This window comes from Macrobrachium rosenbergii, chromosome 3 (genome assembly GCF_040412425.1).
Source record: "Macrobrachium rosenbergii isolate ZJJX-2024 chromosome 3, ASM4041242v1, whole genome shotgun sequence".
Lineage (NCBI taxonomy): Eukaryota > Metazoa > Arthropoda > Malacostraca > Decapoda > Palaemonidae > Macrobrachium > Macrobrachium rosenbergii.
The window spans coordinates 84,432,445-84,447,470 of record NC_089743.1 but is presented as its reverse complement, the minus strand read 5'-3'; the positions used below and the strand labels follow the sequence as shown (position 1 = coordinate 84,447,470).

Genomic DNA, 15,026 nt, shown 5'->3' with positions numbered 1-15,026 from the left:
CTTAAACGTTACACTCGTCCATTTCCCGTGTCCTCTCTCTCTCTCTCTCTCTCTCTCTCTCTCTCTCTCTCTCTCTCTCTCTCTCGAGGAAATGGGACGATTGTGAAACTAGAAAAATCTGTCGAAAAAAACCTTGTTTTTATCTTTTCCACCGTCTGTCACTGTTTGTCACTGTTAAGCACCTGTGTATCGTTTGTTTAAAGCATTATTTTTCATTACGTACCATTGAAAGTTGACTGTGGCCATCTGCAGGTAGTCAGAAGTAGGGAAATGAAGAAAAGAGAATGGGCAGTTTTGTCACATGCATGCAGGAACTCATATATATGCATACACATATATACATATACAGTATATATGTATATATATTATGAATGAATTTTGATCACATCACCGTTATTTTTATACAGAAACATTAAGCTGCGAATATCGTTTAATATCGAATTCGCTCTACCTAGAAATAATATATATATATATATATATATATATATATATATATATATATATATATATATATATATATATATATATATATATATGCTGAGGGGGAATTATAATCGTCTCACGGGCACGAACCGCCGAACACGAGAACCAGCGACGTTCAGTGACGCCCCTTAAACCACTCGGCTATCACGAAAAGTACAAGATGATACCGACTCCTGTGTACAAATCGCCTTCGTGCGCAGTATTTGTACTTAAGTTAAGTATACCTTAGTTTTACCAGACCACTGAGCTGATTAACAGCTCTCCTAGGGCTGGCCCGAAGGATTAGACTTATTTTTACGTGGCTAAGAACCAATTGGTTACTTAGCAACGGGACCTACAGCTTATTGTGGAATCTGAGCCACATTATAGCGAGAAATGAATTTCCATCACCATAAATAAATTCCTCTAACTCTTCATCAGCCGGCCGGGGGATTGAACTCCGGCCCATCGAGTGACAGTCCGCAGCTCTACCGACTCACCCAACGAAGGGCTTGTATTTGTACTTAGCGTCGGTATTAACCCACCTCCACCATGACAGCAGTTACTGTATATATATATATATATATATATATATATATATATATATATATATATATATATATATATATATATATATATATATATATATATAATATTCACTATTATAACAAACATTCCATTTAATAAAAGTTGCCCTGTAAAATCTACCCTCTATATATATATTTTTATGGGTAATTGTTATATAGATATATATATATATATATATATATATATAATATATATATAACAAAATTCCATTTAATAAAAGTTGCCCTGTAAAATCTACCCTCTTTATGTTTTTATGGGTATATATATATATATATATATATATATATATATATATATATATATATATATATATATATATATAATGTGTGTGTGTGTAGTGTGGGTGTTTATTTGTTTGTACCGTACGTATATGCGTTTTGTTTGATTTGGGACTGATCCTCGCCAAAGGCGTGAGACGTTGGAGAGGATCTCTCAAAGGATTACTTGCTGAGAAAGGCTTGTTTTTCTTTTCTCTTACGTGAATTGAAGGGATTTGGCATGTTGACAAAACGTTGCTTGTTCAACAAATCTCTCCACCCACTCCCCTCATCGACTCACCTACCTGTGCTCTCTCCCCTGTCTTCCTCTTTGGTTTCCAGATTAGTCTAGTCAAATGACTCCATATATATATATATATATATATATATATATATATATATATATATATATATATATATATATATATATATATATAGATATATATATATATATATATATATATATATATATATATATATATATGTGTGTGTGTGTGTGTGTGTGTGTGTTGTGTGTATGTGTGTGTTGTATGTAAGTATGTATGTATTACTTGTTTTGTTTATTTTTCCTGGTTAAATTCAATCTCTCTCCCTTTGTTTTTCTCATACTTGGATAATTTTGCAGAAATGAATAAAGAACACTTAAGAAGCAGACACTGAATCTGACCTCGGTCCCTTTCATGGTCAAAGGTTTGATATAAAGATTAATATGTAGATTGAAGCTTTAAATCAGTAGCAGCCTTTCAAAGGACTAACGTTATACTGTATAATTTTATGATATCTGGTGGAAATTACAAAGCGTATCATTATTTCTACCGGATACGCAATTGCCCTTTTTTCCTTTTCGAAACACTCTTGCATTAGACAGGTGACCTTAGTCATTATATATTTCTTCCCCTATTACCTTTTCGTTATCTCTGCCATTCTCACGCAATTATTTTTTTTTTTACGCCCAAACATAGAAAAAAGCTATATTTGGCATTGTTTAGTGAAAGTGGATGGTCCAATTCTTACAGCACGCGTGTTTGCATTCTCCCCCCGGCGTCTTTGGCGAAATGGCACCCCTTTCCCTTCTCCTCCAACCCTGTTTTTGCTGTCTGCGCATGCTTGCTTAATACGTGAAATGGGAGAGCGGGACCGACTCACGAAAAACGCCAATTAGAGTCGTCATTATAATGTCTGTCTTGAATGTCGTTCTTAGAGACAAGTAGGACGAAGGGGAAGGATGAGCGGGGGGTGGGGGGGGGGGAGGGGAGCGGATTTCGCTTGCACGTAGACTGATTTGATTTTGTGAAGTTTAGGATGTCAAGTCGAGAACTGGGCGCTTTCTGCTATTCGGGTTCGGATGTGGCTGTGGAAAAACTGTTGACTTCTGTCAGCCATATTATGATTTCAAAGCTTCTTCTTCGTCTTCTCGTCCTTGCTGTTTCCTGTTATCGTTGGGTTAACTCCCGATTTAAAGGCAATATTGAAAAGTTTGCGGCTGTTGTTATCAATTTGAAAAAATTCAGCTACTGAATATTCATTTGGTTCAGCAACAAGTTCGCGATGTTCATTGACCTCGTTACAGGTATTTGGTCACAGGGGCACTTAATGCCATTAATATTTATCTCTGGAGAGAGAGAGAGAGAGAGAGAGAGAGAGAGAGAGATGAAGTAATCATCTTTTAACATCCTCATCGCCGCACAGATGACGCTGAGTTTTTATGAATATTTGCAAATAACACTGGTAATTACAAAAAAGCTTTTTTGGCATTAGCGTGAGTTAATTTACAGACTGTGCATATTATTCTTATGTTGCTTAACTTGAAGAGACACAAGGCGTTGTATAGGTTTTTTGTAGATTTTTTTTATTTTAAAACATCAAGCTGAATTTTCCACAGAAAGAAAATCACTCCATTAACCTTTTATCATATTTATACATCATTTTTAGAGGAAATTTATATGTCGAGAAACTTTATGATTATGGTTCCATTCCGACCAGAGCAATTTCAGCCAAATGCTACGTGATGTTATTCATATCCTGATGCTACTGTTAATTTTTTTAATCCAAATCTAGGCATCCCTTCGCCACACACTACATAGACACGCAAGGAAAAGTTTGAATTATTACTGAAATGTGAATGATCATTGAAACCAACTGCAGTATTTGCAGTGTTGTGTCTTTAAATGAGCTCTCTCGTAAACAAATTAGAAACGTGATCCAGTGAGAGTTTCGTAACGCTAACTCTTAATAAGTCTCGGTTCAGTCTTGCTTTAGCATTCCTTTCCTCACAGTTGCAAAAAAGGAGAAAGTAATTTGTGCAATGGATCCATGCAACTTTCATTTGTTGTCTTTAGAGGAAAATATTACGCTGTTAAACTTTAACTTTATGAGGTGCTGAGTCACCCTGTTTGTGGGGAGATTTATGCTCTCTCTCTCTCTCTCTCTCTCTCTCTCTCTCTCTCTCTCTCTCTCTCTCTCTCTCTCTCTCTCTCTCTCTCTCTCAGGTCGAAAGACTGAATATTAATATCCAGGCTGATGGTTAGATACGGTCGCCGATCTTCACGTCACGCGATCCGTCATATACGTCTTTTCAAGGTCAGAACTGGAAGGTCAATGCACAGGTTTCTTATTAACCCGTGGAATACTCGATGCAAAATGTGGCATTCCTTTTTCCACTGGTATTTGTGCCAAATTCGCTGCGACTTCCGTGGGAAGAGGGTGTTGTTTGCTAAACAACTCCTTAGTTTGCGATTTCCGCGGTCATACGGTTAACCCAGTCTTCAACATCTCAGTAGGTAGTGCCGTCAGTGCACCCTTATATGGCATGACTGTAGGCGTTAGCGAAAAAAGGTGTTTGCAAATGCTGCCTGGCCCATAGCTGCACTCCGCTAGAAAAGTGTTTTACTTTGCCTGTACTCTTTTCTTTTGTTCAGGATTGCCAGTCCAACACCTCTGGATCATACCTCTCAGGTAAAAGGGGGGTTTATCCAGTTCCACCTCTAAACCCCTGTACTTTATCATTTTTATTTTCTGGATCACTTCATCTTGATGTTCATCTCCCTCTTTTCACTGTCCTAAGCGCTGCATGGCCGGTGTGACGACGTAAATTTCATAAAATCAACCAAACCAATTTTCATGTGAGTCCATGTTCTGTTACCATTATTATCACCGTCGTATTCAATATTATTATTATCATTAGGAAAACCGTTTTTGTACCTTAGTGCTATATTTTCGAGGAAAGCCAATAGCAGGTTATTCTTTTACAATTTACGTCTAAAACCATGCTTAAGAACTGGAAGGATAGTTAAAGCTAAACATGGAATCAGTTGCGACAAAACCAGTTCGTGAGCAGGATAGTATTTATAAGTCTTACAATTGCGATGTATTTTCTGAACAAGAAAACGAATCAACTTTTGATAAATAAATTTGAAAAGGCTTTGATATGAGGTAAAATTGAAGGAATTTCATATATATATATATATATATATATATATATATATATATATATATACATTATATATATATATATATATATATATATATATATATATATATAATATTTTATACATATGCTTCTAAATAAGTTTTATGTAAATTGTTGATTTATGGTTTTTTGATTGTTGATGACTTAGTTTGACAATATTTTCTTGACTTTCTCTTATTGTTCTTTCCAAATTCAGCTGATGGACAAGAAACAAAGAAGATGAACAAACTTTAAATTTGACAACACCACAGCTTCCGGAACAGCTGTGGTGTTAAATGGAACAAAGAGTTAACCGTTATTTTTGTGCATCAACTGAATTTGAAAGAACGTAGAAGATTCAGAAAATATTGTCAAACTAATAAGTTGATCAACAGTCAAAGCCATAGAATTCTAACGAAATTTGCATATATATATATATATATATATATATATATATATATATATATATATATATATGTCCGTCCATTGTGTTTTAAAAATAAAAATTATAATTTCTGTTTGTTTTGCATTGATACCAAATTAATGAATAGCAAGAGTAAATTGTCGAATAACAGTTTATTTACATTGAATCATCCATTGTAAACGGTTCTTGTTATTTGCAGTCAACACTTTTTTCTCTTCTGTCAAAACAGAATGGACGAAATGTTCATATATGTTATGAATCATATTTCGTATGAAACTGTTAATTTCGATCATTATACTTCTGTTTATAGTCATTTCGTCTCTTTTTGGGAAAAATATTTGTCATACTTTAACGTTCAACAGATTTAATTTTTTTTTGTATTGTCTATCAACCATTGTCACCATTACAATTTTTATCCCACTGGTAAAGTAGTCATTATTAGATAATTGCAATTAAAAGAACAATAAAATTCTAGTCCCTTATCAAGTTAAAGTTCCATTAGTCAGACCAAAACGAATCCCGCCATGTGTGGGGTTGGGTGAGGGAGTGTATAAGGGGGAATTGTAATATCCTTACAAAGAAAGACGCAGGAAAAAGGGAGGATGTCCCTGGAACTGAGGCGATTTCCCCGCGTGGCAGGTCCTTTACCCTCCGCTTTCTATTGTTCTTTGTTGTGCGGAAGAGTTTTGTTCTGTTTCATGAGAGTCGTAGGTGGAATGAGGAGTCTTCAGCGGATTGTTCGAGAGATAAGTTCTACTTTCGTTTTCATCATTTCCGCCGTTTTAGGAAAGGACTCGTTTACAAGTCGTCTGCTCTGTTAGTTTTACACACCGGAAAGTGGACTCTGTAAAGAAAAAGTTTTATCTTGATTTAATTAAACCTACAAACATTATTTTCCAACAGCTCATGCACTCGAGCATGACTGTATTTGAGACACATAACCACACATACATACATAAGCACGCACTTGCGTGTGTTAAAACCTCCACGAAGACTGCTTACGTGTCACCCTGAAACGATTCACAGACTCAATTCATGAAATGGGTGTCCATTGCATCAAACCAATGACGAAAACGCCAAATGTCACAACTAAGTTGTTCATGACCTCGATGAAATTTTTGGGGGGGCTGGGGTTTGCCGCCATTGGAACGATGAGATAGACCTTTAGGTGTCCTGACCTTCTGGAATGCAAAATTGACAGCATGTAGGCACGGATATTGAGGCTCACTGTAGTTGGAATCCTCCTTTCGGTGCGAAGATTATTAAAAATAATTCCATACGTGACGTTCTTGCGTGCTGTTAAAGTTGGCCTGATGATGGTTGTCAGTGTAGTTTCATTAATAATAATGACATACTACCTTAAAAGCTCCTCTTCACGATTGTAAGTAATTCTATATATTTGTGTATGTACTTATACGTGCGCTTGCTGATGTATAGATAAATGTACTTGATTACACGTGTACTTACACACGAGTACGCACTGTGCGGAACGTAGTCGCATATTATACCTCACTTAAAATATCTGTATCTATCTATCTTCTAGCTATCTGTGTGTCTATAATATATATATATATATATATAATATATTAGAGAGATATATATATATATATATATATATATATCTCTATATATATATATATATATATATATATATATAGTATATATTATATATATATATATATATATATATATATATACAGTATATATATAGTGCGATTGGGTGTGTAATAAGATGCATATGTGTACACTTACATCTTTGTGCGTTCTTGATTTTCTACTAGTTTCGTACACATGAGGACGGTACGTTATTTGCAGTGTGATAGTCTTTTATTTCTGTACAATATCATTCCTTGACCAGTGACATATCTGTGTTTATGATGCAGCTGTTATTATTACTGTTATTAGTATTATTATTATTAATACATGAAGGAAAGAGAATCAAATTGTTTGTTTCCCATGTTTCATATTGTTAACAGGTAAACCAGTCATTAAATGACAAAGTCAATGAATGTCTGAAAATCACTATATCAAAAGTCATTGCTTGTTATTCTTCATTCTCACACAACAAACACAAAGTCACAAGATGGCTTATATTATATTCTGGGCTAACCTTATTCTTTTTGGACTTTGTCTGAATCTCACCCATTACCTGGGTAGGTATATATGCACATTCTTTTATGTGTGTAAGTGGTCTTCGCGTGTATGTTCGTGTATAAGTACTTGAGTAATAATTTCTCTCTCTCTTCTGCCACAGGGTGCGGCGAGACCTATGCCAGAACGAACAGGATCGTCGGAGGAAGCGACACCACCTTCGGCACCCATCCCTGGCAAGCGGCCATCATCAAAGAGACCTTCTTGAGCAAACGAATTGCCTGCGGAGGCGCGCTCCTCAACAATAGATGGGTCGTCACTGCGGCTCACTGCGTCTACTCGTGAGTATATTTTGTCCAGAGTGGAATATTGCGTTTTTAAGAATATCTCTTCGCTGCTTTTTGTAGTGAATGTATACAAAGGTAACCCAGCAATATGTATTTTCTTATAACAAAATTTTTAAGTCCCGTTGTCGTGACATCTTGGTTTTGTTCAGATTCTGTCATGTGTGGTGGTTTAAAATCTGCTGCGAATTTCTGTTTTGCCGAATTTCAGAGCCAAATATCTTTCAGGGAAGTGTGAAAGTTGGCTTCATCTCTTACGAAACTGGTTTTTTTTTTAGCATAGCAATGTCTGTCTATTAAAATCTCAGTTTATCATACTTTTACTAGTCATCTACTTGTGCCCCATGTTCCATTCTGCCTTCTACTTCTTGTGTTCCCTCAAAACAGAAACACTGTTCCCTACAGTGGGAGGCACGAGAATCCTTCCATAGCCATTGTTCTGCTGCTTCCATTCCCGCTGCGAATAGGTCTGTGAATGGCCTCTTTCGACATTCGCTGTTGTGTGAATATCATTCCTCTCTTCATAAATCTTCCTGTTTGCCTTTTCAATCTTCCGTAAAAGTTTGCACTTCATCTTCGGCTGGTTAAACACACGGGGTAAATGACCACTTGTAGAAAGCTTCTGTCAGAACCGACGATAAAAAATTGTCACTGAGACACTAGAGAGTCCAGAGCAGACTACAATCTCTCATAATTAGCTGGCTACACCTGCCACTTGCCATTATCTATTCTCTCTATGAGCTTTCTTGAAATGTATTAAAATGCACTAATTTCCATCATGGCAGCGCTCACTTACAGCGACGAATTGGATTTGCAACTGACCAAGTTCAACGTTTCCAAGAAAAATTTCCTTTCCCATCTTCGGCACTATTTTGCTCTTATCATTCGCTCAAGCTCTTTGATTTTAGCGGTTAAACTTACAATGTAAAAATGCAATTCTTGAGAATATTCGTATTATGGGAATGTCTGTGCTGTCATCTGAAAAGTTGTATGCCTCATAGAGATCCGGTTAGGAATATAACTTCTCCAGAAGAGGAGTTATATTCCCGAAAAGGTTCAGTTTGGTCGCCATTCCATTCCATTATCTTCCAAACTTTGGGATTACTCGTTTTGCACGTAGTTAAGTTACCTTATTTGTTCCTTGAAAATTAATCCTTCAGGTATGAGGACCATTGTCAATAATAATTAATTTACCTATTTTTATTTCACAGTAAAAGCACAAGGAAACGTCTTTAACATAAACTGCATAAGAACCGTTAAAGTTGAACTTCTCCACCTCTCATTGTTTTTTGCTATCGTTTTACTCTCACGCACTTTCACCCAACCAGCTTCCCCTTCAGCCAACTTTGAATACCCTCTGAACTATCGGTGAACTTTTCCTCTCAACATGCCTTCTCCCTCGTCCAGTTACCCCGTAATCCTTTCCAGAACCCTTTTTTCTGACTCCGCTAGCTGGAGTTGCTACAAACGGTGCTATGTTTTCAGGGTTCTATCTGGTAGTTTTGTTCATTTTTTTGCTGAAGTCTCCAGGGCTGTCGCCTCTTTTCTTGACACCTACATTTCGTTTCATTTTATTACGAAATTCGTATTCCTGAAAGATGGCCTACATTTCAGTTTACTTTCTAGAAGTAATTAAAGACCCTTGGTGACTTGCGCTTATCATCCTGCAAAACCACCCTTATTCATAATTATGTATATTGCCCACAGAGGTTATGCATACATACATACATACATATATATGTGTATGAATGTATACACGTGTGTACATACTTATGTCTGTGTTCATATATAAGTGCATTACAAAAACCTCTGTGTTGTTATTCTTGTGTTTTAGTTTTTCTAAATACTTCGGTGAACTTATTGAGGTCTCTTCTGCAACAAGATTATACTAATACCAAAACCCCTTACCACATTCTCTAGCGTCATCATTTTCTAGATGCGCAATTATATGAAATTTTAACACCGGAAAAGGTTCCCCATTACTCAGCATGTGTGGAGCACTTCATTGCCGTTTCAGAACTGAGTCTCCCAGTATCTCAAAAAGACTGACATTCCACAGGACACCAATCAGCAGTATGAAAGTCCGTCTGGGCGAGTGGAACGTCCGTCGTCAGAACGAGCGTCTGCCCCACGAGGACTTCAACGTCCAAAGGAAGGAAGTCCATCCCGATTACAAGGCAGCCGACTTCCAGAACGACGTGGCGCTAGTGAAGGTGGATAGAGATGTCGTCTACAAGGAGCACATCATACCCGTTTGTCTGCCCACTCAGGGAGAGGCCTTCACTGGACTGTACGGCACTGTTACTGGATGGGGCAGACTTTCTCATGGTAAGGTGCTTTACAGTGCAACTGATAGTTGTAGTTAAGTGTTTTCATAAGATACATTGTTTATGCGCCCATGCTTTAGAATAAAAAGGTGGCATTATTATATTGGGAAAGTTAATTATTTGTTTACCTATTCCATAAGAATATGTGCTTATTTTAGATGGTATTAATAAATTATAATAATAAATATGCTAAACAAAATTGTCCTTTATGGATATTCTTACTGGGAATGAAACAGGAGATAAAGTTTTAAAACTTGTGCCGTTGTTTATAGTAACGTAAATAGAGAATTTCTCAAGTTTTGCACCATATCATATGGGACACCTTTTTTTGTATGATGCTTCCCTATTTAATATTCTTTATAACTGAACGTCATTTTTATATGTGAAATGTTGATATAAATAACAAACAGCTCGATTAGGGGTACGCTAACTTGCTCCCGAAGCAGTGATATCTCAATTTTTCCAAGGAACTTTGATTTTTTTCTAGTTCCCGTTATCCATGAGCACCACCAATAGATACCTGTTCCCAGGGAATATTCCTTATTTTAAGATTACGAGTGGAGAACGTGCGAAAGTTTGACTGAATAAGGAAAAAATTGTTAAAAAGAATTTATTTTTGGAAAAATCTTGTCCGTGATAACGACTACCATTCCAGAGCCATTAGAATTAATTTGGAAATGGGGTCTGTAATCTCCACTTGTGGAAATCATGCATTAGGAGATGTAACTTGAGAAGAAAGCTAATGGTTTTATGGGCAGCTACGCAAAGTTTTTCATCAATTCATAAAGTCAAAAACCTTTAATGGCCCCTAAAAAACAAATAGTCACATTTACCAGCAAATCAGAACCCTTTAGTAGTCATGAAAAACAAAAGTCCTTAATTTTAAGAAAAGTAATGGCCTGTAGTGGACATGGCCCCAAAACTCAGTCTAGTAATGAGGTACATTTTCTCCTTCCACGCGTGCCCCGTAAGGGATCAGTGCCGTCAGTACACCTCACGTGGTGCACAGCAGGCATTACTGAAAGGTGCCTGTGACGTCCCTAACTATACTCACTGTTTAGCCTTTTACTGTACCTCCATTCCCTCTTTTCATTTCTTCAGTCTTACGGTCTAACTTCCCTAACTACTATTTCTTATTGCGATGCGGGGTTTTCTCTCAATTCCACCTTTAGAGCCTTTTATTTCGTCTCCTTTATTTTCTGGTTCTCTTTATCTTTCTGTCCAACCACTCTAACTCACTCTTTTCACTGTCTTAAGCGCTGAATGGCCGAAAATGCCATAGCGGTTAGTGAGACAGCGTAAATTTCATAAAAACAAAATTAGATAAATTCTGCTTGAACAGTAAACTTCCTGCGTGTTTTTGGCTGCTCTGCTCTATCACAAATGGAAAGGAAAGTAAACCTGTTTATGAGACTTTCTGTTTTTAACGATAACATGCAAATCATCTAAGTAATGGATGTCATTATTCTCCAGCACGAAGATATAATTTCTTTTTCATGTTTCGTTTCTTTGTTTTGTCTTTTATATCAAAACTTGAATGAACTTGAATTTAATACCGATATGTATTCATGATAAATATTATTATCTTAACTTGGTTCCCATGTAATAACAGAGAGAAAACAAGTTGCAAAAGCATTGTATGTTGGTGATGAGGAATAATTCCGCCCATTACAAACATTCAGCTATTATATACAAACAGATTAGTCTCATAAACAAGTTTTTACTTTCCTTTATATTTTTTTTTATAGAATAGAGCAGCTGCCTAACTGATTAACTGCAGGGTGTACAAGTAAAAGGAGAAACTGTTGTTGTCTGTCAGAAGATTCAAGATTAGGCTTATTGAATTGGTTTTCTTATGGACACCAAAAATCCGCTGTTACCTCTGTTCACTAAAAGTTATTACTTTTCTTTCCCATAAAAACTTTTTTTTTTTTAGGGTAAGAGAGGGTTTTCATTTTATGGTAAATAAACCCTCCCCTTTTTTGTTCTTGAAAAGGGTAAGGGCCCCGTGTATAGTTTTCTTTTGATTTTTCAAGTAAGAAATGTCAAGATAAAGTTGGCTTCTGTCATACTGATCATAGAGAACGCTATTTCAGATCATCAAGGAAATTCTCCCCTCTCTCTCTCTCTCTCTCTCTCTCAGTTTTTTATTCTCCATAAAACTGGGAATATGAGTTTTGTAATAACTTTCAGACTTATGGGTTTACTTATCAAAAAGTATTATTATGACTCGTGGACTAAATTGCGTCTCCAAGTATTGCGGTACACACAGATCGTCTCATTTTAAAGGGCCATGAAAGAGCTGGTATTATATAACCGTTTTATATTTTTCCTTCATTTTTTCCAAATATTTGAATATCTTCAGTCTCTTTATCAAATCCAATCTGAGAATATTTTAGTAACTTACATTTACAAATTATTGAGAGCTATTCGGAAATTTGACCTTCATTGAATACGTCAGTGAGGCCACCTTGGCATGCTTGTGTAACTGTTATAGCACTTAAACTCCAGCATGCCAAGAGTTATTTTGGTCAGTGTAGACAATGATTACTCATTAACACTCTCAGACATTTCACCTAGTAGACAGATGGTACCTTCACTCTTGCTTTCCCAAAATATGTTGCAGGGAAAGGTTAACTCGTCCCTTTTCCCTCAGGTATATCATCGACGCCCGAAGTCTTGCAGGAAGTCGATGTCGAGGTCTTGAGAAACGACGTGTGTCAATCTTGGTTCAAAGAGGCCGGAAGGAGGGAGACTATATACGACGTCTTCCTGTGTGCTGGGTATAAAGATGGTGGCAAGGATAGTTGTCAGGTACGTTGTATTTTTTGCACCGGATGTCGTAATTTAGGTAGAATTGACTGGCTTATTCCGACTTGATTGAAATAAAAAGTGACATAGGATTCAGTTTGGAAGTTTAGGAGTAAAAGAAAGGATATTAAATACAATAGAATAGAAAAGAAAGTGGCAGAGTCATTTGAAAAATGTTCCGCAACAAGAAAAACAGAACCACCAGGAATGTCTCCATATTCTGGCTGGGGTTAGATATTCTGTTTTATGACCTAACCGAGCGGGCTTTCTTAGGAATGCAATTATATTTTCTTTCTATTAACTTTCATTTAAAAAAAACGTCCCTGTTGTTTGGTTACATAGCAGTTTAAGAACAAAAATAAGCAAGAGGCAGCTTGCTTAATAATGAAAAATTATTTGTGGCTATCATAGAACTTTTTGTTTTGAGAAATTCTCAAATGAAGTATCGACGTCCCCTAACAAATATCCTATCAGTGGCGTGTAATATTCTAATCTGCATTATTGGTAAGTGATGGAGGTAAATGTTTTTTTTTTTAATAGGTACCAAAATCATAAGTAAAAATATAAGGATAAATGCTATAAACTATAAATACAAAAAATTCATGTTTTCGCTTCAACCTTGCTGATTTTGTACGAATGTGTTTTGAACATTTTCTGTGTTGGAAAGTTTGAGTGCTGAACTGAGTTTTATGATAAGACCATTACCCATTTTACTGATTCACAATCCGTTGGTGAACAACTAGTTGAGGAATAGTCTGCCATTTTGTATGAACTGATAGAAGTCAGGTCAGATGATTCATTCGTATAGCATATCAAGTTTGTGGCATCCCGCATTACTGAAAATAATATAACTATACAATCTTTAACTGGAAAAGGTAAATCATTCAAGTTTTTTCCGATTGTGATCATCTATCATTTGTTAACATTCCTTATAACTGGGAGGCTCTTTTCGGTAGGGTCATAATTTAATGTTCAGATTTCAACTATGATGATTTAATGCGAGTTATTGATGTTGTTATGTGTAGAGAGATTCCGTAATTCTATACTTACATGGTAATACTAGCAGTATGTATAGTGAATGTATATTTTTTGTATATTCATTGTATGTTTGTGTAGTGTAGTATGATGGTACATTAGTGATTTGGAATTAATATCTCCCAAGTTAAGTATTTTTGCATAACTGAACAATCACATTGGTGTTGCTAATTAATCATTAATTCATGGAAAATCTTTTGTTTGCCACAATTTATCGTGGCTATGGAAACTTTCACATGTCATTCCTGTAAATAAATTATTTTAGCTTAAGTATATCTTAGCTGTAAATACAGTAATTTAGCCGTTAATGCAATATTCTAGGCATTCTCTGCATCAGTTTGATTACTATACTTTGCTTCTAAACTTTAGCCACGTAAAATGAACTGAACTTTTCTTCTGGCTAGGAGGAGGACTTTTTAAAGACAATAAATTAACCCCCTTCATTATCACAAATACCATTTTAGCTTTCATCACCATAAATATATACGAAAGAGTTTAGCACAATGACTTGACACAGCTCATGATGAGTAACAATGTGAATAAATGCATGCATATCACAATATAATTCCTTATAAATGCTTTACATTGTCACATGAATATAGGCTTATTCAGGTTACTCCATGTTTACAACATTGTGAATTTTACATCTTGGTCTTCCTATAAAAACAAAAGTGCTGACTCACAGTCAAGACTTGTTTCACAAATGATATTTCTGTTTTGGAGTTTTTGACTTATGAGGGGAGAATTTCTAGTGACCCCGTTTGTTAATTTGTTCACGACCATTTTGTTTTGATTTCCATATCCACACATACAAACATACAAACATTTAGTTACAACAGGGTTTGTATTCGGCATTTGTTTGGGATACCAGAAGTTCTCTTGGATTTCTTATAACTTTACGTTGTTGAAACTGAATTAGTGAAATTCCTATTAATTATACCAACATTCTTTTTATGTCTCATGTCTTTCTAAAGGATCATTGTTTGTTTTCCAACGTTTCTCGAGGCAGTGTGCCAGAAAAAGTTTGACTTCTTAATACATTTAAAGATGTTTCTTTGTCTCTTGTTCACTCACTATGGTGTGTAAATTGATTATGTTGATTTCATCTTGATTTTGACCTCATTTAAAAGTACTTCACCTTTCTTTTGTAAATGTGTGAGTTTTTCTTTTGCATGAACATTAGTCAGTGTTTGTGGCTGTGATACCTTTATGAGCATTTTTCTTTGTGTGGTCTTTCCT

The 15,026-nt window shown here is 35.9% G+C and overlaps 1 protein-coding gene across 7 annotated transcripts in view; it reads left to right on the top strand.

Moving 5' to 3' along the window:
* Positions 1-15,026, top strand: part of LOC136826574 (proclotting enzyme-like) — a 184,016-nt gene that overhangs the window by 165,966 nt on the left and 3,024 nt on the right. For all 7 annotated transcript variants that reach the window (XR_010849656.1, XR_010849657.1, XM_067083785.1 and 4 more), the window contains 3 exons: positions 7,434-7,611; positions 9,674-9,942; positions 12,598-12,755. Coding sequence is in view for 5 of the 7 variants with exons in the window: in XM_067083785.1 (XP_066939886.1) it covers positions 7,434-7,611; positions 9,674-9,942; positions 12,598-12,755 (605 nt within the window). In the remaining 2 variants the exon portion in view is untranslated. The remainder of the gene's footprint in view (positions 1-7,433; positions 7,612-9,673; positions 9,943-12,597; positions 12,756-15,026) is intronic.